The sequence below is a fragment of the Chaetodon auriga genome, chromosome 3 (genome assembly GCF_051107435.1).
Source record: "Chaetodon auriga isolate fChaAug3 chromosome 3, fChaAug3.hap1, whole genome shotgun sequence".
NCBI classification, from domain to species: Eukaryota; Metazoa; Chordata; class Actinopteri; order Chaetodontiformes; family Chaetodontidae; genus Chaetodon; species Chaetodon auriga.
The window spans coordinates 18,006,464-18,034,456 of record NC_135076.1 but is presented as its reverse complement, the minus strand read 5'-3'; the positions used below and the strand labels follow the sequence as shown (position 1 = coordinate 18,034,456).

Below are 27,993 nucleotides of genomic sequence, written 5' to 3'. Positions count from 1 at the left end.
CAAAGAAGTATAGTTTTTAAATGGGCAGTTGTGCAGCATGTTTTTTTGTATATTAGGTTTGTAGCCTGAGTATGCCAAGGAGATCTAAAAGGGTCAGAATAAAGTCATCTGGGTTACGAACTCTTAGCAAAACATCATCAGCAATGTTTGTGTTCCCTGTCATTTACTACAATTCCCTGTATATTCCAGTTGTGGTAGATTCACCATACTAGGTTGTTAATTTGCATATTTTATCTCATTAAAACTTTTCCAATCCATAATCTTTCAGTATAGATTGAGTCCCTTTCTTCCAGGCATCCACTGTGAATTTACAGTCACAGTTAATGACACCATGAGAACCTGCAGACACTTTATCAAATGACATTTTCAATTTGTCATAACTCTAAACGCAAAATGATTCTTTTTCCAGTGTTCAGGTTTACGTTTGTCGTCCAGGTTCAACATTTCCATGTGCAGCTTCCAGCCTCTTATATCTCAAGTGGGAGTTTCCATGCACCAACAAGAGTCACTTTTCAGACCGTCTGCAGGGATTGATATAGTATAACTTTAATGACGGTGACTAAATATTTAATGTGATGGATTATGTTCAGCAAGCAAATTTAAAGACTCTGCAAACTGATAATCACACTGCTGGGGAGGTGTGCGAATCAATCTTTAGTCAAACTCAATGTAAAACCTAACAAACGTGAGTCTTCTCGTGCTAAGCAGGTGTCAGATAGGATTCAGCTGACCACATCAGCAGCGATTTCTCCAGGGTGGGCCCTCTGAATACCTGTGTTGAGAGCCGTGTGTGTGTGTGTGTGTGTGAGCGAGTTGTGGGGGTGCATCCTGAGCGATCGGCCCTGCACTGGGGAGCTGCAACCTCAGCACGGCTCAGTAACACAGAGGATCCATCATCCAGGACAGGCCTGGAATAGTGGAGCTACGGGTCTACTGTACAGAAGTACATCACATACGGTACAGTACACATGCAGGCATACACAACATGCAAGCTTGTCTATAAAGCCACCCACTACCTTCCCACCGAAGGCCGCTGTAATCAATCCTGCAGTGTGAGAGCAAGTCAGTCCAAATGAATGCAACGCTGCATGCTGCTCTGCATCCCACCATCTGTACTGAGCTGTCCGACTGCCGTCATGGGTGATGAACAGCCACTGAGTGTGATGGCATCCTCCCATCTGCACCCTGCAACCAAAAGCATCTCAGACACACCGCAGGTGAAGCACGTCCTGAATACAGGTCTCTCCTGGGGGATCCAGCCCTGTGTTTGACAGATTTCATTTGCCTGTTTAAAGACTTAATGGGGTGTAACTTTATAAAATACACCAAAATAAGTGCACAAAAACAAAGCTCTCGAGGTGATAGCAATTCAGACATTTTAATTGAGGTGGTGACATCTTACAGAGTGGAAATGGGAAGAGTGCAGAGAAGGAAAATGCAGCTATAGATGACAAGAGAAAAAGGCTCAATGTGACGCAGCCTTGTTTGAAACCTACATTCTCTGACCTTGCGTAGACTTTGCCTGCAACAAATCAGAGGTAAACGGCTTACCAACACAAAGTAACACCATTAAATCTGCAGGAGATAGATGGTTATGAGGTGTAATTGTCCTTGCTATGAATCCAAAGGACTTGTCAAAGGAGCGATCACACTAAAGGTGCAGCAGTATTTTACTCCACACGGCAGACACACGTGCAGAGAGTGACCCCATTATGTGATGACAAATCTGAGAGATTATGGGAGAGATTTGGTGAAACGGGTGACAGTTAGCCTTTGCACCCTCACTGTTTCCTCTGAGAGAAGTTTGGGTTGTTGATTACGGGCCATATTGTTCTGGTGTGTAGGAAAACGACATGGCACATTGAACACATGTAGCAGTGACTTATAATCCTCCACAGCACTGAGGGTCAAAGGATATGTCATCTGAAAGCTGCGAACAGAACTGTACGATGGCACGCAGTGTTAATGACACGTCTGAAAGCTGAAGATACGCTGAGGTGAAGATAAATCTCAGTCTAATGTGGTCTGGGTAAGAGGTGATCTGTGTTCCTTTGTGTCCTCCAGACCAAGAGAGCTGTCAAAATCATCACGCTCACTACAATCTGGTTTTCAAAGGGAGCTAAATGTCACTCAAAGCAAATGAGTGCTCTAGCTCCACTCTGAAAATGCAACTGTAATAAAAAAAAAAATCCTCAGAAGCAGCATTTTTCCCAAAGGAAATATAGCAAACACTGAAATCCCACGTGAGGATTTAATTTAAAAAATAATTAGCAGCTGCCCTAAAAGGAATCACATACTATCCTCCAGATCAGAAGAGAACATTAACCATTTGCAGGGCAGAAGGTAAAAAATCTTGATAGAAATGTTTTTTTCAAAAATCTCTGCTAGAGTGAAAAACGGGTCATCTTTATTTTTCATAATAAATATAGACTTTCTCACAAGTTTTACAATTACATCGGGTGATTATTATACAATCGAGGATGTAGGAGAGCACTGCTTGGCCACAACACCACCAACCGCCGAGATGACAACACCGACATGAAGAGAGAGAGAGTATGAGGGACTGCTGGAGAGAGGAAGGTGGCAGAGACGTCTTATTGACGATTACTGAGATGCTGACACCATCCTGATGTTCAGGGGCTTGGTTACAAATTGTCTCCCTTAATTACCTTTTCTTATATTCATAATAAAAGAGCTCAGCCTAAAGTTAAACAACTCCATTCATCTCATATATGCCAACATGCCACTTCAATTGATGGACAGCCATACAGGCGCTGCAGAAAGCACAGTGGATAAGAGTTGTTGATGATCTACCGCCCCCTAGTGTGAGCCAGAGGAATGGTTGGAAATAACTGTCATTCAAAGAGAGAACCAGGGACTGCAGTGACTGAACTCAAAGCCAGTGTAGTAAAAATGAGAAAGTGAAGCACCTCGCATTCAGCAGCACTACTATTTCTGTTGTGACGTGAGCCCAAGTCCCCTCATGTCCAGGCGCCATCCTCCAGTCCCCCCTTTCTTCCCAGCCAGCTCCAGGGCTGTTCAGGTACAGAATGTTCTCTCCCAGGCTGAGAGTGTTTTTGTGCGTATCAAAGAGTCTTAGAGGATCTGTTCTGTGCTAGAGGCAGAGATGTCAAGTAGTCTCCAGGCAGCATACGGGTTGAGCTCCTCCTGGTCTCGACACAGAGCCCACACATACATCATCCTCAGCACTTTTTCCTACAGGGAGAAAACCACGAGAACATTCACTCTTAACAATTCTTCATCTTAATCACTGTAAAAAATGTTAAAATTCAGTTTAAGACAGACCAAACATAACCATCTGTGTTGTGGTTATGCTAGTCTGATGTATGCCATGTTGGGTTTTACATATTTGTCTGAGGTGGATTATTTTTGGGCTCGCTGTAGCCCAGTCGAAGGGAAAAAGATTGAGACGCTGGGCGTAGGAGACACTAAATAGTCTGTCTTTTGATGTCCAGACATTTGGATTCAGCTGATAAAACACAGGCAGAACAGTACATCCAACCATTAATCCTCCTCCAGTAGTCTTTTAATCTGAACACTGGGCAGACGCCAACAGCACGGCACTGAGTGGATACCTTGACCTCTTAACCAATCACAAGTGTCCCTGAGGAGCCCTGAGCGGACAACACGGCTGATTTACAACCAATAAAGCTTTAGTCTGGGTTGTGGGTCGACAGGAATAAAAGACATGAACAAGTGGGAAAAAGTTGCCTCAGTGTCTCATAACATTCTCTCAGTGCCTCATTTATAAGAAGTTGGAACACATTTGTGATTATAGGAAAAAGCCAGCTGAAGCTGTGTATCATTTCTGTTACATGACACAGCAAAAACGGCACGTCATTTACAAATGCTGTGTTTTACAATGTCGATTCCAGCTAAATCAATCGCAGTTTTTGTGTTTCTGTTCGTGTGTGTAACTTACAGGGTCTCCCTCCACCACCTCTCCTTTGGTGTCTCGGATCACCATGACTAACTGAGCCTGGAAGGTGATAATCAGCACCGGACCCTGGTCCATCATCTTCCCCATGGCCAACTGGAGAAGAGGACACACATATACTTTAACTGAACCATCAAACTGTATTTTTAGATCAATATTCACGAATTAAAGAAGTTCAGAATGGCTCAAGATTTAGCAGTTATAACTGATAGAAACAGAATTGCTGCATTTATGTTGCAAACAATGTTGGGAGTGTCCTGGAGTGACTCAGGGCTTCATTACTAATATTGTGTAGTGTTGTTTGGGGTAACTTACATCAATGCTGTCAATGTCCAGGATCTTAGAGTGGAACTGAAGTCCCATGGCCTTGGCTTGCTGAATTGGGTGTGCCAGCTGACTGTACGTCTGGAGAAAGGAAGATAACATTACGACCAAACATTTCACAAAGAGGTGCCAACCCAAAGGCAATGTGTGCACCGAATTCAAAAAGAAGCGTATGATATCTATGATTCAGCACTTCAAGCTCAGAAAGGTCTTACCGCTTCATAACACCAGTCCTTCAGGATGTCCAGCTCCCCTCTGATCATCGCCTGCATGGAGACAGAGCAAACACCGACTTGTTTTAACGTCCACTATAAAGTATCTCTTACCCTGATCGGTGTCACTAAATCTTAATTACGTGTACTGTAATTCAATGCCGTACAAAAACACAGCATTTCTTGTTAGAAACATTATCTGGAGTTTGTCTTGACTTGATCTATTCACACAAACACTGACACTGGTGCTGGTGTGTTCACAGTCCATCATACCTCCAGTATGTTGGGGATGATATCTCGTTCACACTGCTTGAGGAAAGAATCTTTATCAAAGGATGGGTCCACCTTCAAAATCTCTGTCAGTACTTCAGACATCTCCGTCTTAGAAAACAGCCCACCTTAACACACATGAACACGTGGACAGGAAATGCATATACATGAAGAAAAATGCACAGGAACAACAGGATATCATTGTAAGATGTACCTTCGCTGTTATAGCTTTAATGTAGACTATCAAACCAGAGATCTCTCACCTATGAGGTCAGTCATCTTATCGGTGACAGCACGAGATGCTCTGATGAGGGCGTTGTCACTCTCATCATACTTCATCTTCATCTCAAAGAACCCTGCAACACACAAGCACGCACGCACACACAGGGAGAAAGGGGAAGACAAAAAATCTCTCAGATCAGCAAATCTTTTCAAACTCATAGTAAGTTGGTATTCAGAGATTAGACATCCTTTTTCCTGTCAAAAGTGTGAAATCCCACAGGGTCTGGCTGGTTAGACAATGTGAGGAATGAAAAGGCTAAAAGCTGAGGCTCAGCAAAAGGCTGCTGGGTGACTGAATACATGTCCTGACACACACACACACACACACACACACACACACACACACACACACACACACACACACAGTATGCACATGTATTTAGCAGGTTTGGTGATGGTGCATAACCTTCCCAGTGGACACCTTCACCCCTGCAACAATGATATCCAGTGTGCTGGAGTTCAAGATGTAGTGGGCTGTTAGTCTTCCACCGCATTAAATAAACAGCTTTTAAACAGAATATATACCATGCGATGCCACTAAAAAATGGCAGTTGAGTGCTGCAGGTGGCTTGTTTTACACTGTGCAGGCACAGACAGTGAATGAAGTGCCAGATTGCCAGCTATTATTCTGCTGACTTAAATCAGCCAAAAAAAGGCATCTGCCATAAATTTAGCCAACTACAGAAATCTGATATATGGCTTCACTGCCCAACCCTAGTCTTTAGCGTAGACTAAAAAGTGCTGATGCTGCAACAATAGCTACAGAAATCTACTTTGCAGCAAATCTGTTGACTTTGTGCAATGTCCTTACAGTAACGCAGGTAATTTTTTTTCACCTGTCCAAATATTATTAATAGTTAAAAACGCTCCCTAACTAATGCGCATATTATTGACTAAATCAGCACATTAATTTATAGCCCCCGTTTTCACACTCTCCACCTAATCCCACAGCAACACTTCCTATTAACAGGATCTTTCACCAAATGCTTGTTTGTGGAGCCTCATGAGCTTAAAGATGAGAAAAGTGCTCCGAGGCGTCCAGGCCCAGGGACGAACACATCTTAGAAGAGTTTTATCACTTGGACAATTTTGTTATAGATGAATGTGTCTCAGACAGAGCTCAAGTGCAGCATCATCTGCAGGACAAACTGTTCAACTAGGCCCACCATGTTGTTTAACTTTATCACTACTCAGCGAATTAAGTAAACAGCCATGGACACAGAGACAGACAGAAACCAGATGAAGTCAGGGAGTCCTTACTGTTGAAAACCACGTTGTTGTCCTTGAAGTCCTTCCACTGCTGGTACCATTTTGAGTCTTTGTGGAGCACCACACCCATAGCTTCCCTGATGAACACACAATGTAAAGCTTCAGACAGCAGGCCGAGGGAAACAGGCCTCCCTGTTGACTTGCTCAACACGTGCTGACCATCACATTCAACCATATTAGTAAATTTAGAGGAAACACTGGGAATATTATCAAGGTTCAGTTTGTCTTATGGAAAAAAACACTGGATTTATTATTTTGCTCATCTCTGCCAGCGTTTATGTCTCCTTCATAGCAGTTCAGCTTAAGCTAGAAAGACTCTTGGTACCTGCCCAGATGTGATTCTCACAGTTTTTCAGTTTTGAATCAGTTTCACTTCCTGTATTTTTAATATTAATGATTAGACTGTCTGCAGCCATTTAAGTGGTACTAGCTATCTCTGAACCTGAGAGGCGTTCCCCTCTCGCTATCAGGCAAAGCAGAGGGCACTCACGTACTCGTTGGCTTCGAAGACCTTGCTGTCATCCCCTGCACCCTTGGAGGAGAACTCACTCCTCTTCCTGAGTCTGGCAGGAGGTCGATAAGGGCCAGTGTGACCCAGGTCTCCAATCTCTTTCTTCACACTCTCCATGCCCTGAAAACAGATGAACAGGTACATTACTATCTATGTCCCCACCTTTATCCTTAATCTTGAGTTGGTTCTATAAATACAATATGACAAATTATTTCTCTAACAGTGCAACAGAGTGAGCGGCGCACAAAATTGGAAATTAAATGAAATATCACAGAGTAACAGGTGGCAGTAGGGTGTGTTTTCATGCCATGAATAACAAATTGGCTTATTTTCAGTTGCCTTATTTTAAAGAGCTCAAGATTATGCTTCAGTGTGTATCCTGATTTCACTTCTGAGAAACAAAGTCTAACAAACACAGATTTTTGTGAACAGAAAATACATCTGCTGCATAGCAAGAACACTGACTCCATACCTGTGAAATTGCTCTGAACGCTCCGGTCTTCCCCAGCATCTCTCCACTCTTAGAGACACTCTCTGCTGAGGTCTTAGCTGTTTTGGCTGCTTCCTCCATTCCCTCCTTGATTTTCTTCCCAATTTCTGTACGACTGACCTCCCCTAGCCCCTGTCCACACACACAGAGACACAGACAGATAACTTGTGAGGGTGGACAGATCAATTTGAACAGCGTATCTATCACGTGACGTTTAAATTAAAAGCTGCATCTGAGTGACATCTGTCACATTTACCTCTTTAACTGTCTCAGAGATGTTTTCCAACTTCTTCTTCAAAACTTCGGAGGTCTTGACTGTTTCAGACTCAATGGTTTTCTGGGGTAGAGACGGTGGTATGTGTTTAGACCTAACACTAGTTTTTCATATTAACCTGGATGCTGCGTATGTGCGTGTGTGGCCAGATACTAACATATTTCCTCCGGGCTTGTTTCAATGCGTCTGACTCCTCCAGTTTTTTGGCTTCTTCCCGGAACTTCTTGATGTTTTCTTTCATTTCCTTGTTCTTGTTTAGCTCCTGCTTCAGGTTGTCCAGAAACTCGCCCAGGAAACCTTTTCTTCCGCCTCTTCTCTCCCCTGATAAATACCTTACCTGCAGAAGGGACGACCGAGGCACCTTGTTGATATGAATAAGAAACGATACATACAGTTAATTTCCTCCAGGCATGTCTATCATAGTTTAATTAAACTTATCTTCATAGTGTTGTTTATGCACTCAAACCTGCAGGGGGAGGTGTGCCCTACTGCTTAAGACATCTTGATAAACTTTAGGTAAAGAACAAGTATAACAGCTTGAAAAGACAGCAGAAGCACTTCAGAACAACAGATATGCATGCTGACGTGCACTTTCTTCAGAGCATAAAGTCCATGCTGCGTATCTGTCATTCTAAAGTGTTTTTAGGATTGGTTTTCTACCTTAAATTTAAACATACAGAGTTGCCAGTTTATTAGGTACACCTAGCTAAAACAAAACGCTTTCTGGCCCAACAGTCCTGCATTAAATCTTATATCCATGAAAATTACAATGTTCTGCATCAGTGACTGTAAACTAAACGACACATCCACCGAGCAAATGCAACACCGTTCAACAGCACCACAAAGTTCATCAGAGCATATCTCAATCTAAATGTAAACAAGACAAAGCCATTGTACAACTTCCTAATACAGATTTTCTCATCAAAGGCCAAAGGATTGACATAGTCACTGATATTAAATATCTCAGCGTGATACTGTCTCTCTTTGAATGCAACAAAGACATCCGTACATGCTGCGAACCTTTCCCATATGTCTGCATTACATGTTGGGGACAGGCTGGTGAAACAAATCTGTCTCTTTCATGTATAACTTCTGTGAGGTTTGTTGGGGTTGAGAGCATAATCCAACCTGACATCAGTGAGCTTCTCACAGCCTGCAATGTGCAGCTTAAAACATCCGGACAGAGGTAAGACAGTGACACAGCTTGTGTCAGGTCTTTGTACCTGTGAGGAGCATGTGAGAAACCCTCGTATCCTGTAGACGTTGGGTCTGTTGTGAAGTAGCAGGGAGGGGGAAGGGAATGCCACCAAGCCTCTCCTGACACATATCTAGAGACAGACAAAAGAAGTCACTCTCAAAGACTGTTGAAGACTGTTCGATAACCACGCAGGGATTTTGGTATCTTCAGCTGAAATGCCGGCGTAGATATGAAAATGGCATGTCACCAGTGTTGAGCATATAGAGCATAAAATAATCAAGTCCATAAAGTAATCGCGTTTACATTCAATAGACAAACACTCTGCTTATTACAAGGCATGGTGGAAAGTCAGAACATGCAGTTAGATACTCAGTTGACATTTTACGACGAGGAAGATTTCGTGCTACGCTGCAGAGTTCACCGGCTGAGCTGTCACAAAGCTAACTTAGCTAGCTAACGGTACGTTAGACTGGGTAGAAAGAAAAACAAATAAAAAACTCGTGACACTTATGGTCTGTAGAAAAACTGGCGGTTCAAAAACACCATATAAATTCTCTGTCTCTTGTTTCGTGGTGTTTAAATGTTGACATTTAACGCGAAAAAGTTCCAGGCACTCACCTGGTAGCACTGGCACAAGGGCGTCGCCATCTTGAATTTAAAGTCTCTATGACCTTCTTCCGGTGGTGACCTTCCACATACATCCACGAGGGGGTGTTCTGAGTGATCATGAGCATAATGTCCCCCGTGCGCGTTAGCCACACGCTACTGCTAAAACTATTTATGGCATATATTTGTATGCACTACACCAATATCTTCATCGTAAACCATAGAACCGTTTTCAAATGTCAAGAACGTATGACTAACTTAGCTGGACGTTGATGATCTCGCCTATAATGACACCAAAAAATCCAAAGCATTTCAAATATTGAGGTTTATTTTATCAAAACACCTTACAGAGCAAAGGCAACGACAGATGAAGCGAGACAGAAAAAATTAAAAATTTGGTCTCTAAAAAAAAAGTAAAATGTGAGCAAGAACTAAAACACTTTCACCTTTACAAATTACTAACTAAAATACATTTTCACTGTTACAAAGATCTAACAAACCAACTCAATATGAATACTATGAATATGCTGAAGGGCAATTCAGAAGATACAGGGCGTTTGGACTTCAGAGACTAAATGAAAGGTCAGATGTAAAGGAGACAAACAAACTATGCATTTCTATCAATCCTAACATCAATTTCTCTTCCATTCAGCCGGTAGCCGTTCATGGTCCTGCAGACGCGCTCAGCGGTTTCCGGGTTGTCGAAACGAACCACACCACAGCCCTTGGACTTGCCATTCTCCATCTTAATATCAGCATACTGAACCATGCCTGCAGAGGGAAGACCATCAATGATAAAAGTAATCTTATGTAAAACAGCCAACAATAATAATTGATTTTTTATTTACACAGAATAAAAATGGGGCCACTCTTACCGCATGTATTGAAGGTATCCTTCAGCATCTTCCAGGTGAAGTCAAATGGCAGCTGAAAGATAAAATCAATTCAAAATTAGTAAGAATCAAATGTGAGAAAGTACTGATAAATTAAGCCTTTCTATCCTGCTGATAAACACTCACATTTCTGACAAAGATCTGGCATCCCTTCCTGACATTGCCTCCCCCAGTTCCAGGCCCTCCAGCTCCTCCGAAGGAATTGCCACCAAATCCACGATCCAAGTCAGCAGAGCGATCAAACTGACCACCAACATTTCCAGACCCCATCCGATCCATGCCAGAGCTCATGCGCTCAAGGCCACCAGAGGGGAAGCGGTCAAGTCCTCCAGTGGACCCGATGCGGTCGAAGCTGCTGGCCATTCTGTCGAGCCCAGTGTTGCCCATGCGATCCATACCCATTGGGGAGCCAAAGTCCAGGCCAGAACCCATGCGATCCAAACCAGACGGGCCTAGGCGGTCAAACCCAGCTGGGCCGAGGCGGTCCATGCTGGAGCTCATACGGTCCAGGCCAGGTCCAAGCCTGTCCATACTGGGCCCCAGCCGGTCCATCCCCGAGCCCATCCGGTCGAACCCAGAACCCAGCCTGTCCAGGTCAGCCACGCGGTCCATCCTGTCCATGCCCATCCTATCCATCCGGTCCATCCCTGCCATGCGGTCCATGTTGGCACCCAGGCGTTCCATTCCAGAGCTCATGCGGTCCATACCCAGAGAGTTTCCTATAAAAGCAAGTAAACAAAAAGAAAAAACAAAGACAGGTTACATCAACCGCTTAAGATGATGTGAGCGTTACATCTAGAGAGGCTCAGAGCAGTTAGAGGAAATCCTGGAAATACTAACCCATTCCTCTCTCAAAGGAGTCTCCAAAATTATTGCGAGACATTCCCATTTCATTTCGCCCAAACTCCCTGTCAAAAGCACCACCAATCCCACGGTCCATCTCTGACAATGCAAGAGATGAAACCATTAGAAATGCCCAGCAAAACGTGAAAGTGTTCCACGCTTGCTTTGGAGTACTTAACACGTTGTGTCCTTACCATTCATTCTTCCCATTCCTGAAGAACTAAAGCGATCCATGTTGTTCATTCCTCCAAAGTTGTCCATTCCTAGAACAGAGGATAAGAAATTCTTTATTCCAGGGGAAACAACCAGAGAGATGAGAGGCTGGGGATGAAAATCTGATGCTTTTATGATATCTGAGACTGGGAGCTGATTTATACAAATTCCATTTTGTTGTGCTTTCTCACTGTTAAGCTATTTGTGATGGAGCTCAAACATCCTGTAAACATTGCATTGTTGGTAAGTCTTTAATGTGATACAGTTAGGAGTTTGCTTCAACACTAAAGCACTACAGTAAGGTCCACATCCACTTTTCAGTACATACCTCCTCCACCACCTCCAGCTGCTCCACCGCCGCCGCCGCCTCCTCCTCCTCCTCCCATACGACCTCCCATGTTGCCAAAGCCCATTCCATCCATTCCTTCAAGTGAGAACAGCTATGATAAGCTACTGATTTCACAGGTGTCACTTTGTTAACTTTGTTGTTGTTTGACAAAAACACTGCAGCTTGTTACCTCCAGGGCCCATGTTGCCCATTCCTCCACCTCCTCTGTTGAGTTGGTTAGCATCAATGGGCTGGCCACCAGGTCCCAGGCCCAAACCAATACCACTCAGGCCACCTGGGGAGAGAAAATAGGGTACAGAATTAAGACATTGTCTACATAGCAATTTTTAGTCTGTAGAAATAGACTGTGTGTATCTACAGTATCAGAAAGGCACAGAAAGCACTCATATCAAAGGGGCCCCTGAGAAACATTTGTACAATAATGAAGTATTCAGCACATCACAAAGGCCCCAGTGCCTCCACACAGACCACCCAGTGGATACTGGGGTTATAATATTAACCTATCCACAGCAACAAGTGTCACCTGGTTGTGGATACAGACCTAGAACTCACAAGAGTCATCCCTAGTTTGTACATGTTTACAGTAGATTTGTTTATTCGTTTTTGTTGCCCATGTGAATAAAGTCAAGTGTGCTTACGGGGAAGAGCAGGGGCTCTGTCAGGAGGTCCAAAATCTTTAGGCAGGGATTTCTCATCCTGAAAAAAGCAACAGAAAAGCATTCAGACTATGCTCTCCGATCGTAATGTGATCTAATGCACAGTGAGATTTAAGCAACATACCAGTTTGACGTGCATAACTCTGTTGAATAACAGCTGCCCATTGAACATCGCTGTAAAATCATTTAGGAAAGCAAACTGGAGACATTTTTGCCATTCTAGTGAATTAATACTCTACGGATACACTCAGCAGGCATTCCAATCAGCCAACATTTCAAGGATACAGACAGCTTGGACTGCTTCAAGGGGCATATCAAATGTTACTGTGCCCATGCCTCTGCTTTTCCCATCCTTGTCCTCCAGAATGTCAGCTCTCACCACCATGCCTGCCATGCTGAATACCTCCTTCAGCTTCTTCCAGCCCACTTTGTAGTCAAGCTGTAAGCACAAGGAGCAAGTTGAGAAATGGTTACTAGCTTATTCATAGGCTTAAGACAAGTCAGATTAAATTGTGATTTATTAATATGTTTGATACAAATTAAAAAAAAGAAAAAGAAAAAAAACTAAAAAGACTCACATTGGCCACAAAGACAGTGCTGCCAATCCTGCCAGCCTGGAGACCATGGATGATCTCATTGGGGATGTTGGGGTTGTTCATCAGGCTAGGAGGAATGTTGACCATTGGGCCATTTGGTCCAGGGCCCATTCGATCCATGTTCATACGATCCATTCCCCCCATTCCGCCATGACCCTTGTTAATTTCTCTCTGAGCAATAACACCATCAGGGTCCTGACAAAAAGCATAATATGACTCAGGAAAATCCCCAACCGACATTTTATGCTTTACTTTCACTTTGTTTTTCTGGGTGTGGCGTACCTCTTTCACTTTTAGGGGTCGTCCATTAAGGTTGTGCTTGTTGACCTTCTCCACTGCTTTCTTCATTAGCTCCTCGGTCCTAAACTCAACAACACTGACAGAAAGCATATCCTGTGAGAGCATTCAATAAACAAATTCGCAGATTTTTAACAACTTCCATCTCCAAAAATCTGTTTTTAACATAGACACTGGTGTGTGTGTGTTTCCCCTGTGCTAACTTGAATAGGAAGCATTAACACAAACAACTGGAAATAAATGGATTGAGACTACTTACGCACAACCCTTCGTTGATTGATGACGTCAGAACAAGCCGCACCAAGAGGAGTAAAGAATAATTTAAATTAGTAAAGGCAATGGTTATAATGGGTGTCTAAACTGAGACAAAATTTAAGCAAAAATACAAACTTTCATGCACAATAGAAAGTTCAACATCACACAAGCCTACAGCCTTGGCCACAACTCTTGTGCTTCCAAATAAAATTACAATGTTAAGATCTCACATATAATCCCAGACACTAACACAATGCAAGCAAGCCTGGTGATTACTAAAGAGTATTTTTCCAACATCCAAAGGGCAGAAAATCCACAGTGAGATAGGATTCCCCACTACTAAGATATTGGAGATAACTTTCCCAGTAAACAATTCTACAGAATGAGTTATATTTAACAACCATCTAACAGCCTTGTAACGACCTCTTACAGACTAGACCCCTTTAGTTCATGAGGAGCAAATCCAGCAACCAAAGGGACATTGTCAGCTACTGCAATCCCACATGATTGGCCTCAAAGAAAATTGAAGTCCTGTTATAAGAGCATCAACCCTCGGGATGACCTCACGTCAGTGCCACAGACGACACCAAGTAAAACAAGCCTCCGGCGTGTCACCATCTCACACACTCCACCAGGTTTCTCAGTCTGAACAATTCCCAACAATGAAAATAAAGAAACCAAAGCTGACAAACACAGGTTTGTCTAGGATTATTCATATTTTTATTTGTATGTATTTGCACTTACCCTCGATTTGCCTTCTGCGTCCGTTAAGTGTTCCACGTACGTTACCTCACCCACTACAAATCAGATTCCAGAGACGACACACACCAAGGGGAGAGAAGCCGAGAGAACAATTGGGGTTTAGAGCAGAAACACAAGGAGGGCGGCCGGTGACAGTGAGCCCAGACTGCCAGTCTTGAGCCTTCCCCCAGCACCTCATCAGCAGCACAATATGGTACAGGTCTACAAAAAGCAAGCTTTGGTCTTTTTAGAAAAATAAAGACTTCTTAGCCCTTCCTTGTTGGATTTCTCCCGAAGCACAAAAAGCAATAGACTGAGGACAACAACTGTTGAAATGGCCTTCAGCCTTCCTGTTTAGATATAATGCCATGAACACCACCTCCTATCTGAATAATTAACCAAATAATTTCAAGTAGGCAAAACCCATTCAATGCCTCAGCCCATTTCATTGTCAACCCAGTGCATACTTTGTCAAATGTCGCCATTTTAAACCTCAGAATAATGCATCAGTACATTCGTCCATCAGCTGAACCTAGGAGGAAACCTACAGCTTGAAAGCTAACCATAATCTTAATGACGGCAAGCTCTTAGGGAAAACTTCTCTAACTGCAAACAAATTCGTAAAGTAGACCTGTTCCTGAAACGCACAATAACAGAATTTTGATTCAGCGTCGATCACAGCCACGCCTTCGTTCCAGATCACGTGTCTCTTCAACGAATGGACATCAGTGACCAAACCTCTAGAGACAAGGACAGTGCATAAGAAGTTGCTTCATTTTGTAGACCTGTACCCCAAAGAAATCCCCAACGCACAGCCGTGTTTGGCTCAGCTGTGCTGAGAAAACATTTGCTTGTCAAGGTCACACCTAAAAAAGAAAATGCAATTTAACTCCAGTCAGTTGTCATAAAACGAGTACCAGGCACTCCTTCTGAAAAAGGATGGTACCTTTACACATGCTTTAACTTCTAGTAAATGCCAGTTTAGTGCATTACTTATCTGTCGATTTCCAATGCCCTTTAAGTACTTTCACATGAGTAACAACACATTGTACATTAAAGAGAACTTAAGGCGATTCCCTGCTGAAATTCAAAGTTGCTGCTGCATCACAAATGATTTCGTTTGAAATGTCCCCAAAATTTTTACTTAGTAAGAAATCATGAGAGCTCAGGTTTTACCACTAATTACATGTTGCAATAGAGAGCAACTTGTTCCTCATTTCTGGGAAACAACATTGCAACTGTGTACTGTACATCTTTTTCATGCATTTCTTGAGAGAAGGCATCTCATTATGCCACTCATGATCCCAAGCCACTGGATTTTCACATTAGTGGACCGGCTTTGCACCTATACAACATACACTTCCCAAAAACCACAAAAGGTTTTAGTAATCTCAATGGAGAAAAAAGTTCAGTCGGACATCCAGGTTCACAGCACTTGCTGCAAGACTTTCTGCAGCAACTCCTTAGCTGACGTACAAATAAGAGGGACCTCGTCCAAAACCTTTGTTCCAAATAACTCCCACGAGATCTCAAGCAACTTTGTACTTAAGTCCCACACAAACTCCCAAAAGCCCTTCAAAGCTGCAGTGGTCAAACAAAAATGACCCTGGATACTGCAACCTTTTGTCATGTCCCAGGGGGACTGCGTCAATCCCCTATCCAAATACCTTACCTTTTTCTTTCATGAGGTCTTTGAGGGCTTGCCATTTCACATCATATGGGATGTTGCTGACAAAAACGCGGTATCTCTTGTTCACGTTTCCATAGGGTTCGTAGCGCCCACCTCCACCTCTCTTCTGGGGCCTCTCCTTCCTGCTTGAGTTGGACTCATGCTTGGCTTTCCCATTCACTTCTCTGTATAAAGACATCAATCAACAGCGAACAACAGAGTTAACAAAAACAAACTTCGTATATCAACATACTTTTCTCAAATCTGTTAATGGCGGGCGAAAAAAACTCTACAGCTTGTTAGTCTAAGTTAAAAGACTACAGCTATTAATTGTAGTAACAAAAGTCAAAAGATCTGGTTTGCCATCATGGTGATTGCACTTAAGCCGCATGGCGAGGCCGCTCTTTGCATATCCTGGGCCTGCGTTACATTATGAAATGAACGTTAGATTCTTCCACTGTTGACAATCAACTTAAGGGATAAAAGGGTAAAGTTACTGACTATCAAAATATAGCGTTAGCCAAGTGAACTGCTTGAGTGAAATTACTTTCAGATACGTAAAACGGATGGAGTCTCCGTGTAATAGACGGGCCCAAATCCACGCCACCGAACAGCAGAGACACGAATAAAACGACGAATTTTAAACTGAGAGCGTTAATATACAAGTGCCTCCGCAGAATACAACTAGGGCAGGATTTTAATTAATGATGAGTTGCAGTGCGACATTCCCGTGTATCAGATTTGTTGCAGCTAACTACATAATTAGCTAGCTAAGCTAACGAGCGCCAACAAAGGAACCTTGATGAATGGGCTTACCCCTGCGGCGGCTGTTGCGGCGGCTGCTGCTGTTGCTGCTGCGCAGGCGGCGGCTGCTGGCCTACTTTCTCGGCAGCATTTTCGGCCTGCTCGGTTGACATCTTCTTGTGCAGTTTAGTATCTCGCCAGATTAAACTGTATTATCGCCGACTATATTTGCTGCTATTAACGAGTTAAGCGCCTTCAAAAGTGCTTATGGCACAAATACCTCTTAAATGGTAGACTTCAACGATCACTCCTGCGACACCAGCTAAGGAAAATGGCGGAGAGCAATTGACTGCTGGGAATTTTAAAACCAGGATAGAGTAGTCCACATCCGGTGTTTACTTTCAAAGTAAAAGTCATTACGGAACAAACGGGATTTTCAGAATAACAAAACCAAATAAAACACACTAAAACATACTAAAGCATCAATATAAAAGGGCTATTTTTGAGTGCGTGTATGCTTGCGTGTCTTTTTTTTTTTTTCAAGAAAACGAGGTTAAAACTCCCGCTATTTAGGATTGGTCCCGTGATTTCTATTATGTATGTTGGTGGAGAGATGGACCTCAACCACTGGGGCCTTTACATCCTCTTAAAAGTTAATCTGTTTCTCTATATGCCAGCTGAGGATTTATAACAGACTTTACTGCTCACAGGACCATGACAACAAGCAAGCAGGTTTTCGTTTTGATGTCCTGCCTATTGGGATGCAGGTAAATGTTTTCACTGATGCAAACTGTTCAAGCAGAGGTGTCACTTTCCCTTCTGTACCAGCAGTCAGTTTAAAGATTCAGAAAAGAAGGATAATTTACAGAGAGATAATAGACTGTATTATTTACAACAACAATTTGTGACTTCGCTCGTAAAGGGTTGCTGATTTTTTTATTTACTTGAAAAAGTAAGAATCTACAGTACACCGCCAGACCTCACGGGGGCGACAGTGAATTAGTGAATCGAACAATATAGTCAGAACGACATCAGCGGGGACGGAAGTGGTGTCGGTTTAGGTGGTTAGCTATTCACCTAGCCTTAACAATAGCTTCTGAATACACCTATTAACTGTCTCTATAGCTTCACGTATAGTATTAACGTTCACCGTAAAGTTACGAAAACAAATCCTAAAATATCGTTCCTTGGCCGTTAGCAGCTCTATGTAAAGCTAACGTAACAGTTATCTTAGAAATGACAACGTTACCGTTAGCCTTATGCTAACAGCGTATTCGTTTGACGGTAGTACCGCATTACTGAATGTGCGCCTGTGAATGAATGGACAGTATTCTAATTTAACCGATTGGGAGAAGCGTTAATCAACAGCATATTGAATCATGGCTACTGGTGCTGATGTCAGGGATATTCTGGAGTTGGCTGGAGGAGAAAATGACGGTCCCATCAGCAAGAAAGATCTCATCAACTCAGACAAGGTGAGAGATACTCATAATGATGTCTGTCCCGGTGTTCACAGGTTACGTTTCTCAATTACATTGGAAACAATATTTACAGCGTTACACTGGCTATGGCAGTCAGAAACACAAAACCATGCCTTTCCCACAGCAAAAGTTCGAGAAGACGGTGTTGCAGGACTGTGCTTGAGAGTATTACCAAAAATGTGCTTTAAAATTAATCACCAATTTCTCCATTACCTGCCTCAGAAAAAATCCAAGAAGGCAACAGAGACACTGACCTTCAAGAGACCCGAGGGAATGCACCGAGAGGTCTATGCTCTGCTCTATTCAGACAAAAAGTATGTAAATTATTTTGAGATTGCCTTAAATCACTGTATTGAATTACCTTTAAGGTTTTGATGCAAGTCCTGTGTATAATAACTACTTCACTTATTCTTGAAGCTATTTAGTTGCATGATGAACTTGTACTATATATCCCTGTAAGATTACAAATTTCATCAATCATACTGTGAACATATCATGTACCATTGCTTTAACAAAGACTTGTTTTGCCTGTGAATCCACAGAGATGCACCCCCCTTGCTGCCCAGTGATACTACTCAGGGCTACAGGACAGTCAAAGCCAAGCTGGGCTGTAAAAAGGTGCGTCCCTGGAAGTGGATGCCCTTCACCAACCCAGCTCGCAGGGATGGGGCTATTTTCCACCACTGGAGACGTGTAGCAGAGGAGGGCAAGGACTATCCTTTTGCTCGCTTCAACAAGGTAGGGATGACTATGGTCTCCTCTTTAGTTTGATCACTTGTGCAGTACAAATACCAAAGGATGGATTTTTACAGCTACCCATCTTCTGTTATTATCTCCTTTCCAGACATATACACTCAATTATATTCTCTCTGTTCTGCCTTTATAGACAGTGCAGGTACCGGTGTACTCAGAGCAGGAGTATCAGATACATCTACATGACGATGGCTGGACTAAAGCAGAGACAGACCACCTGTTTGACCTGTGTAAGCGCTTCGATCTGCGCTTCATAGTTGTCCACGACCGTTACGACTATCAGCAATACAGGGTAACCACTCAGTCCCTCATCTACAGTACTCAATGTTTCCTTTCACTGAAGATATTTTGTAAAAATCATAATGCTGCAAGTTCAAACACATATTTGTAGCAGCATTCTTCCATTTATGATTTTCAGAAACGTTCTGTGGAGGACCTGAAAGAACGGTATTACAGTATTTGTGGTAAGTTGACCAAGGTCCGTGCAGCTTCAGGGACAGAGCCAAAGATCTACATCTTTGATGCTGGCCATGAGAGGCGCCGTAAAGAGCAACTGGAGAAGCTCTTCAATCGCACACCTGAACAAGTTAGTACTTTGTACTTTGATTTGGATTTTTATGCTGCCATTTATCACTCTTAACTTAAATATTACCCAGTGAAGATGAGAACTGAAGCTATTATTGCAGTAAAGCCTTTTGTGGGGAAAAAAAAAAAATCAAACAATATTGCCAAAGCCTGTAAGGTGTTTGCCAGCCATTTAGATATTATGATCGCACTTCTCTGTTTTTCCTGCAGGTGGCAGAAGAGGAATATCTTATTCAGGAGCTAAGGAAGATTGAGACCAGGAAGAAAGAGCGTGAGAAGAAGGCCCAGGATCTGCAGAAACTCATTAAAGCAGCTGATACAACCACAGAGTTGAGGCGAGCCGAAAAGAGGGTTTCCAAGAAGAAGCTCCCACAAAAAAGAGAAACAGAAAAACCGGTATGTCATACACTCATACAAAAGGGGAAATCATTTTTATTATTGAGATGGCACAGCTGTCAATGCAGTAGCACTATGAAATAATTAAAATTCAGCTCAGCCTCAATATTTTCTATTCTATATTGTTTTTAATGGAACAGCTGAGTCTCTAAGAGGGCCTCAAGTGTCTTAGTTTGTGACTCACTCTCTCACAAGGACTGATTTAACTGTTAACAATCATTTAAATATTTTTACTGGTCAGATCTATCCAGGTTCAGAGGGGTGTCCTATCCCGTCTCTTATCAGTTATTTCTTCTTCTTTAGGCTGTTCCAGAGACAGCAGGCATCAAGTTCCCTGACTTCAAATCTGCAGGAGTCACACTGCGCAGTCAGAGGGTGAGTAAAGCTAGATCCTGTTGTGGTATTAAAACTACAGAAAGACTGTTTGGAAACATATTTCTGATTGTTAACTTCACTTTGACTCTCAAATACCAGTGAGGGAGTGAAAACACCAATCTCATCTCATAGCTCTGTGTTAATGTTTTGTATTTCTCTGTGCTGTGCCAATATTTATTATTGGACTTGATATAAAAATGTTACATTTGAACTTCCTGAACTTGAATTTAAATTAAAAGTTTAGTTTAAACCCCTATTAATATCAAAACAATTTTAGTGAAGCTTGACCCTGCAGTTGATGTGAGAAACCAAAATGTCTGACTTGAGCCCAGCTATCTCTCATTAGCAGTGAGGTGATTAATTCTGTTAGTGACTAGCTAATATCTGTAAGACGTAGCAAGGGGACTCTTATTCATCTTCAAGACTGATGAGGAGCTGCCGCTCTCTATGGAAAATGCATTAGCATGGCTAAAGGAGAGGAGTACCCCTCTGGCTAATCAGTCAGACAGAGTTCAGTGGATAAAGACATTTTGATCTGGCCCGCTGAAGTGCATTTCATACGAATTAAAAGCCCCGAGGTGGAGCTGTTTATCCTAATATCTCCGGCACTTTAAATCACACCCTTGTGTGTGTGTGTCTCTATGTGTGTTTGTGTGTGATTCAGATGAAATTGCCAAGCTCAGTAGGCCAGAAGAAGATCAAGGCCATTGAGCAGATCCTGATGGAGCAAGGAGTGGGTAAGTGTGAATAAACATTTCAAAGTTTTAGATTTTAAACTGTCCTCTGCAACAGACTGACACGATATGAATCTTAGATGAGGTATTTAGTGGTCTCAGTTTGGTGTTTTCAGCAGGGAATGAAAACATGTACAAACAGAAAAGAGGACACAGTGGTTTAACAGCAGTAAGCCAACACATAGAGTGGAAGCTGTTTATTGACACCACCTGGGTGCAATGACTGCATGTAGCATTTCAAAGGTCCTGACCTCATGTTGAAGTTGTCAGTTCTCTGATGTCATGGGAAGGTTTTAAAGATATGGCTTCTCTTGTGCATTTCCCACACCAAGGATACTAACTATAGGTGATGGGCTAAACTGACTAGCAAGGATTCGCTAAACTATTTGTACTATATAAGTTGCACACTGAAACAAAAGCCCTGTACTGAACAGTCAGGGACAAATACACGCAACATATACGTAATCTTGTGCTCAACAAAATAAACTCACAATTGTATACTAGTTTTGTGGCGTTTTAGTCAAAGCGCTTCAATGTCGCTTTCACTGATCTTTGCATTTGTGCCTGTCTGTGGATACAGATCTTAACCCCATGCCCACAGAGGAGATTGTTCAGATGTTCAATGAGCTGCGTAGCGACCTGGTGCTGCTGTACGAGCTGAAGCAGGCCCACAGCAATTGTGAATACGAACAACAGATGCTGCGTCATCGCTATGAAGCCCTGCTGAAGGCCGGTAGTGGAGGTGGGTGTGGTGGAATTACAGGGGTCGGACTATCCGCCACAGCACAGAGTGGGGAACTCAATACTGCCAACAGCACCACAGCATCCACCCCTGGGGGTGAAGCTCAGTCCTGGCCCAGTGCAGATGACATCAAGGTGGAAGCCAAGGAGCAGATAATTGATGTTGTAGGAGCACCACTTACACCCAACTCAGTAAGTCTGCACAGCTTACACCCAAACTCTTTCAAACCATTGCCACAAAATTGATTTTCGGGTCTTTTTGACTTTGTCCCAGCCAAGTGTCAAGTCTTTGAAACGTGGGTTGCAAGTCAAAAAGGATGTTTTTCCAGTCTGTCGGTGCTCAGTATGAATAATACAATAGCATAATGACCAAAATCACAGCAAATACTTTTCTAATGGTAAAAGGAAGAGCAACATCATAAGTCATGACATTAACTGTCTGCAGAGAAGATTTTAATTTTACATTGTGTACATGCTGGTCAGGGTGAATGAAGTGCTGTATTGCAAATAACATTGCAACCACCAAAGGCATTTTTTGAAATTGATTATTGGCAACAAACAACTTAAGCAAGTCTGCTGCCTGCCCTCACTTGTGCTGTTTTAAACATGGTGATCCTGTCATCCATTCAACAATTCAACAGTTTAGCAAACTGTTCTAGAAATGGCCATTGATTGTAAACTGGTAAAACACTCTCGTGACTAAAAACCCATGACCCTGATGTGAATGCTTTGTGTATCACATTGCAGCGCAAACGGAGAGAGTCGGCATCCAGCTCGTCTTCAGTGAAAAAGGTGAAGAAGCCTTGATGAAGACGAGAGCACCAGCTGGTACACGATGAAAGACAAGGGGCTGCGTTCGTTACTCTGGTGGAGACGCCCACAGCTTTTGTGATCGGACAAGAGGGATGCAGGAGAGCAGGGAACCACACTGCTGTCATTTACGTAGAAGCACCACTGCCTACACATACACACACACACACACACACACACACACACACACACACACACAACTTTTCACCTACCAACGAGACCTCTCCAGCCCCTTCCCATCTGGCCTGCCCAGCATCTTTGTGACAAAGGCAACAACTGAGTGACATTTCATTCCATTACTGCTCCACTCTTGCCTCCACCACTGCTCAGCCTTAGATGAGGCAAGATCAACTGTAAATTGCCAGGCTGAGCTAATCGGGACACGGGGAAGAAGGTGGGAATGACTGGGTAATTGAAATGAATTGAAATGAAAGAAGAGACTGTGGCAGTGGGAGGACCTCAAGCCACGATGCTCATTTGACCCATCCGAGGGTTTTTTTGTAGCCTAATCATGCCATAGTGTTTACTGGAAATGTGTTTTTGTGTTAACCTTTAGCACCCGCTGTAGTTCCCCCTCCACTCAGAGTGCGTCTCCCTCTCTCATTCCATCTGCTGCCCATTGCTTTATGTTGGACTAGTGGGCCTGATTTGTGTTGTTTGTCCTCGGGTGACCTTGAAGATGCTGTAGTGGATGATTCAATAAACCTCATTGTATTTTTTTTTTTCTCGCTGCGTGTTGTACATGTTTATGCCACGGTGGTCCCTTTCACATTTCAAGCATGTGTCGCACTTTCGCAAATGAGATCTTAACTCGGAGGTAATTAGTGTTGAGTACACATTTGCTGGGGAAATTGTAGGATCATGACATTCTTACCTTACCTGTCATCTAAGTTAAGTGACAACTAATGACTTCATTAATATGATAATTAAGCAGTGATCATTCTTAGGTTGGCACAGCCGCCGAAACTTCATTAGGTCTCCTCTCCATAATATTGCTAATTGCGTGTCAATTATGTCGTTTAGCCTACTTAGACATTAATTTCTATGCAAATTTTCAATACGTTTGGCCAGAAGAGACGAGTGCTGTGACCTGGGCATACTGTGTGTATTTATGTATCTATGTTTCATCTCGCCATAGATGTATATTTTGCAAAAATATTTCAAGTACTGCATACAAACTCCAAATTCCTTCAGATTGCAGCCATTTTTTGGGGTGTGATTTTTTTTTTTTTTTTTTTTTTGTGGTTTCACTAATTTCAGCAAAAGAAATTAGTCAAACACAAGAAAATAATAAGACTTAAAAATATATATATATATATATATATTAAGCGATCTGTTCAAGTCTTGATCCTGTCCCAGTTCAGAAGCCTACTTTCTAACACCGAATGCTGCATCACAACCACAATCAAAACATCTTCATTTACAGCTCTAATAGGCACTGCTAAGGTTTCAGGAGTGTAGGCTGTTTGATTGAGAGAGAAAGAGTGAGAGAAGGCAAGTAAACATGGGTAAAATGGATTCTCAGTGTCTATATTTCATGTTGAAAATTGGCTCATAAATCCAGTGGTTTGATCTATGGAACCCGTCGTTGCTTGAAAAAACCTCCGTAAATGTGTAATTTCTCCCTTGACAGAACACAGCCGAAAGGCTATCTTTCTTTTGCTTCCTCCTCCCCTCTCTCTCCTCTTTCTCTCTGTCTCTCTCTCTCTCCACCAGCCTGCTGTTGGATTAATGCTCTGCTCTCTTCCCCTCTCTCCTTTCATGCTCCTCTGATATCTTCTTTTCATCGCTGCTCATCCATTTATCAAAACCGGGGCTTCTCTCTCTCCCTCCCCATCTCTCAATATCTAAACCCATCTTAAGTTATATGGCAGGTATCTTGTAAGATAGGCTTCAAGAAAGTGGAGGTTATTAATAAATACTAGTAAGAATTGAAAATAGGTGGGCAGGGATGCATCGCCAGCCATGTGTGAATGATAAAGACCCCCACCAGCCCCCATCTCGCTCCATCTGCCATGAGCTCCATCCAGGCAACAGTGTACGTTCTGCAACACTGATGTGAAAAGCATGAGGCAGAACACCATGGCGGAGTGTCTTATAATGTGGTTGTGATGGCATTGAGATGGGATCTCTTTATCAAGGCCGGGCCGAGGCTTTAATCACGGCCTAAGAGGTGCGCTGGCTGTTTATCATAATAGAACTGTATCCAGGCTAATCGCTGGCATACGTCACTGTCGAGGGGTCGCTCGGCCGCACCAGCAGGTGCTGGTGATTGAACACACAGTTAAGAGAAAAGATGTGTACTGAGGGACATAAGGCAGGAAGAGGCAGGTAATAGCAGATGTGATAGAGCCCTCTTCAAATACATCACGCCTTGAGGTAATCGCTGATGTGACAATGATTAGATTGTCGATGCCTCCTTGCTGTGGCACAGTGCTTTATACCCATCATGTCACATACAATCACTGATTACTACAAGGGAAAGGGGCAGGAATGGTGCAATTGGAGTATAAGGACAGGGTCTGGATAATTTCCCTCCGAAGCTCAGGATGGAGCACTGACTATATGGGCCATAACAAATGTCCAAAACAGACTTTCACCTCCATGCCCCTCTCTCATCTCCATGTCTCTCTTTGACTTTCACCTCCTCCAGTATTTAGGTCACCTTGAGGTAGAAAACTTTTAATCATTGCTCCACATCAAATTCACCTGTGCCCTCTGGGACAGCAACAAAGGGGAGGGGAGTTGAAACCGCAGGTTGGCAAATCACCATTGCCCATAGGGCTGGACAGTGGAAGTCATTTCCACTGGATTCTTTGCTGGTGGGGGAAGGCTTGCTGCAGCACAAACCCAATCACTGGCGCTAAGCAGTGCTTACAGCTAGGCATTAACCCCACTGTCCACTCTCCACATTAAAGCCCCGGGGAGGCAGAAGAGAGTGGAGTGGAGTAGAGCGGAGAGTGTGGGACTAAATCTAGACTTCCTATTCCCCGGCACTGCGCTGCTCTCGGGAACATCTCCGGTCAGGTGTTGTTGTCTTTCAAGGTGTCCTACCTTGAGAAGAGGGAATGGGGCGGGATGGAGGTGAAATAGAAAAAGTCCTTTTAGAGGAAGAGGTTTCCTTGTGGAGTCATACACACTGAAGACAAATCAGGTGGATTAAGGGGAAAGATTTGATCCTTAATCCATTAAGCAAAGAAAAGTGATACAGGCCTATGAAACAAACATGATTCAGCATTCATTAGGACTTGTGCTTCTGGCCATACAACAAATATGAATCATTATTTATTGTCCTTTTAATTCTGTTTTAGTCTCCTCCAACTCCTGAGACGATGTTCTGTACCTTTAGCTATTAAATGTTCCATTATGTTCACCAGCTAGTCGATAACTTTGTCTGTCATTTGGTGCTGAGCAGGTCACGTGCAGTGGGTTTATCAAAGCTTTTACACTGACAGCTGCCTGCAGCTGGAGTATAGTGTGATGAAAGTGAACCAAAAGACTGAAAGTTTTTTACTGTACAGCCAAAACAATCAGCTGAAAGATGTTAAAACAGTGTGTAGAGCTGAAGGGAAGTGCAGAGTTGGGTGATGTTTGCCCCTTTCAATGAAACAATTGTCATCTGATACATAAAAATATCTTTATTAGTGCAGCTGTGTATAAAGAAAGATTTGTAAATCAGGTGATGGACAACACACAAAGATGGTGGAACAAGGTTAACCTTGTATGTATGTGTGTGTGAGTTTACTGAACTCGGTCTCGTCCTCAGCTATGTACTTTTATTTTGTTGTCTATCTTAGCTAACATGATGAAGAAAAGGGGCCACGTGGGGGTGAGCAGCATGTGGTCTGTTCAGGTCAGAGCTGTGATTGCATGCTGACTATAAACAAGATGGGGATGGACAGATCAGCTCCACTCTGTTCTACCATCAGCCCTCAGAAACAAACCAGTTTGGCTTGATTTGTCGGTGAGAGATGGAGAGGCCGCTGAACAATATGTGACAGAGTCTCCTCGGCAAAGCAGTGCGGCCGATGTCCGTCACTTCACCTGCACGAGCACAATTCTAACAAAGAAAAAAAATCCAATTTACCATGCGGATCCACAGCTGTCACAGCAGGGGAATTAAACATTACCCATAACTCACCGGGGGTGCCGAGCAGGTCAGCGGATGGCAGGGATGCTAACATCACTCTGGGGTGCAATAACAAAGGATTTTAACCTCTGACTCCATCACCAGCGCTGCTGGCAGAGCATCCTCCTCACCAGCAGCAGCTTTCACCAAGCTGGTTAACAATCTCTGGTTGAGTTGATGACTCAACTCACCGGTACACACCTCAGTACTCATCGCTCAAATGTCTCCCTTACACAAACAGGAGGACATGGGGGAAATGTCAGCATAAATGCAATGCTTTCCACCCCGCTGGGTCCTGTAGCAGCTCCTGTGATGCTTCATAGGGGGGTTGCTGAGATCCTGTAGCTGCTAGCGTCCTGGTGTCATCACCCACACAGGCTGACTGCTTGCCTGGCTGGCCCGCCACCACCAGAGCCTCAATTACCTGACTGACGTTTCATTAGCGCCTGCAGCTGATCCCGTGGCTGAGAGGCAGTGGGGCGCAGAGGAGCATGGAGCAAAAGAGAGAAGGGGGGAAGAGAAGGAGGCTTCAGCGCATTACATTCTCATTCGCTGTCAGAGTCACAGCTCTGAGTACAGCCACACAGCCACGCATTACATTGCAGTCATTTAGTACATGCTCTTATTGAGCTGGACTGTGTTTTCTAAAATAGAGTTGGCTGGGTTTTATCCGATGGCACCAGTTCTGAGCTGACATTCGTACATATCTGCCCTGGATTGTTGGAGCAGCTGAGAAGTGTGAGGTGTTGGAGGTGTGTGTGTGCACTTGTGATGTAAAGTGGAGGTGTCTATGAGACAAATCAACCTGGTGCAGGGTGCTGATCACAGGTTTATCGCTTCTTGTGTTTCTCTGTTTTCTTACATGTGTGGGACCGAGTGTGTGTGCTTGCATGTCCTGTGTACATACCTGGTTTTGTGTGTGATCTGTGTGGCCTCTCCATCCTCGGGGTTAGTGCAGGCCATGTCAGAGTTGATCCAGGGCGGAGCTGAGGGGGCTTAGCGAGACCCCCGGCCTGAGCCTCTCCACAGAGCCCACGCTTGGCTGGCCTCTCCTTCCCATTTGTCATCCTGGGCCAGTAAGACCCCTGGAGAGATTAGGGCAGAGCAGAGAGACTGGAGGAGTAGCAGGAATAAGAGGATCAGTTAAGCTATAAACACAGACAAGTTTGTGTCTCTCACCCACTCTGGCGCTGTGACAGTTTGTTTTGGCTGTCAAAAGTTCGCTCTGGGCCGTACATCTTCCTTTAAAGGACACAGAGGTGCCTGAACCTCTCGCCTTGGCAAACACCTCAGGTACAGGAACATCTATCGGTTTGATCAAACACTGTGTGTGTCGTGA

At 43.4% G+C, this 27,993-nt stretch overlaps 3 protein-coding genes across 4 annotated transcripts; 1 reads left to right on the top strand and 2 right to left on the bottom strand.

Moving 5' to 3' along the window:
* Window positions 1-2,385: 2,385 nt before the first annotated feature.
* Window positions 2,386-9,450, bottom strand: timm44 (translocase of inner mitochondrial membrane 44 homolog (yeast)). 2 transcript variants are annotated; one of them, XM_076727179.1, is made up of 13 exons: window positions 9,407-9,450; window positions 8,814-8,918; window positions 7,748-7,951; window positions 7,573-7,653; window positions 7,299-7,448; window positions 6,810-6,946; window positions 6,307-6,392; window positions 5,028-5,120; window positions 4,768-4,892; window positions 4,498-4,548; window positions 4,274-4,363; window positions 3,944-4,054; window positions 2,386-3,216 (listed from the first exon to the last, which is right to left on the bottom strand). In XM_076727179.1, the coding sequence occupies exons 1-13, from the start codon at window positions 9,434-9,436 to the stop codon at window positions 3,097-3,099; spliced, it is 1,383 nt and encodes a 460-aa protein (XP_076583294.1). In that variant the 5' UTR covers window positions 9,437-9,450; the 3' UTR covers window positions 2,386-3,096. The 2 variants fall into 2 exon arrangements, with proteins under 2 accessions (XP_076583294.1, XP_076583295.1); XM_076727180.1 differs by having other exon boundaries at window positions 7,748-7,927; window positions 9,407-9,437.
* A 251-nt stretch (window positions 9,451-9,701) lies between these two features.
* hnrnpm (heterogeneous nuclear ribonucleoprotein M) lies at window positions 9,702-17,001 on the bottom strand. Its single transcript, XM_076725934.1, has 16 exons — window positions 16,723-17,001; window positions 15,910-16,091; window positions 14,241-14,293; window positions 13,501-13,508; window positions 13,227-13,320; window positions 12,927-13,139; window positions 12,634-12,787; window positions 12,473-12,522; window positions 12,331-12,388; window positions 11,862-11,966; window positions 11,672-11,767; window positions 11,325-11,393; window positions 11,128-11,229; window positions 10,414-11,006; window positions 10,270-10,321; window positions 9,702-10,165 (listed from the first exon to the last, which is right to left on the bottom strand). Exons 1-16 carry the CDS (start codon window positions 16,821-16,823, stop codon window positions 10,002-10,004), a joined length of 2,094 nt encoding a protein of 697 aa, XP_076582049.1. The 5' UTR covers window positions 16,824-17,001; the 3' UTR covers window positions 9,702-10,001.
* Window positions 17,002-17,672: 671 nt separating this feature from the next.
* Window positions 17,673-23,244, top strand: dmap1 (DNA methyltransferase 1 associated protein 1). The gene is made up of 10 exons (XM_076727198.1): window positions 17,673-18,125; window positions 18,354-18,445; window positions 18,674-18,869; window positions 19,018-19,176; window positions 19,303-19,470; window positions 19,680-19,865; window positions 20,169-20,240; window positions 20,905-20,977; window positions 21,555-21,907; window positions 22,463-23,244. Exons 1-10 carry the CDS (start codon window positions 18,030-18,032, stop codon window positions 22,520-22,522), a joined length of 1,455 nt encoding a protein of 484 aa, XP_076583313.1. The 5' UTR covers window positions 17,673-18,029; the 3' UTR covers window positions 22,523-23,244.
* The last annotated feature ends 4,749 nt before the right edge of the window (window positions 23,245-27,993 follow it).

Excerpts from the sequence above, each read along its gene's own strand:
- hnrnpm (XM_076725934.1), bottom strand. The coding sequence starts at position 16,823 with ATGTCAACCGAGCAGGCCGAAAATGCTGCCGAGAAAGTAGGCCAGCAG. Across the intron at positions 14,294-15,909 it reads AGACCTCATGAAAGAAAAAG|TGGGTGAGGTAACGTACGTG; the intron begins GTAAGGTATTTG and ends TCTGATTTGTAG. Across the intron at positions 11,768-11,861 it reads GGGCAACATGGGCCCTGGAG|GAATGGATGGAATGGGCTTT; the intron begins GTAACAAGCTGC and ends TCTCACTTGAAG.
- dmap1 (XM_076727198.1), top strand. The coding sequence starts at position 18,030 with ATGGCTACTGGTGCTGATGTCAGGGATATTCTGGAGTTGGCTGGAGGA. Across the intron at positions 19,177-19,302 it reads ACGACTATCAGCAATACAGG|AAACGTTCTGTGGAGGACCT; the intron begins GTAACCACTCAG and ends TATGATTTTCAG. Across the intron at positions 20,978-21,554 it reads CCTGATGGAGCAAGGAGTGG|ATCTTAACCCCATGCCCACA; the intron begins GTAAGTGTGAAT and ends CTGTGGATACAG.
- timm44 (XM_076727179.1), bottom strand. The coding sequence starts at position 9,436 with ATGGCGACGCCCTTGTGCCAGTGCTACCAG. Across the intron at positions 7,449-7,572 it reads TCTCTGAGACAGTTAAAGAG|GGGCTAGGGGAGGTCAGTCG; the intron begins GTAAATGTGACA and ends GTGTGTGGACAG. Across the intron at positions 5,121-6,306 it reads CAACAACGTGGTTTTCAACA|GGTTCTTTGAGATGAAGATG; the intron begins GTAAGGACTCCC and ends TGTGTGTTGCAG.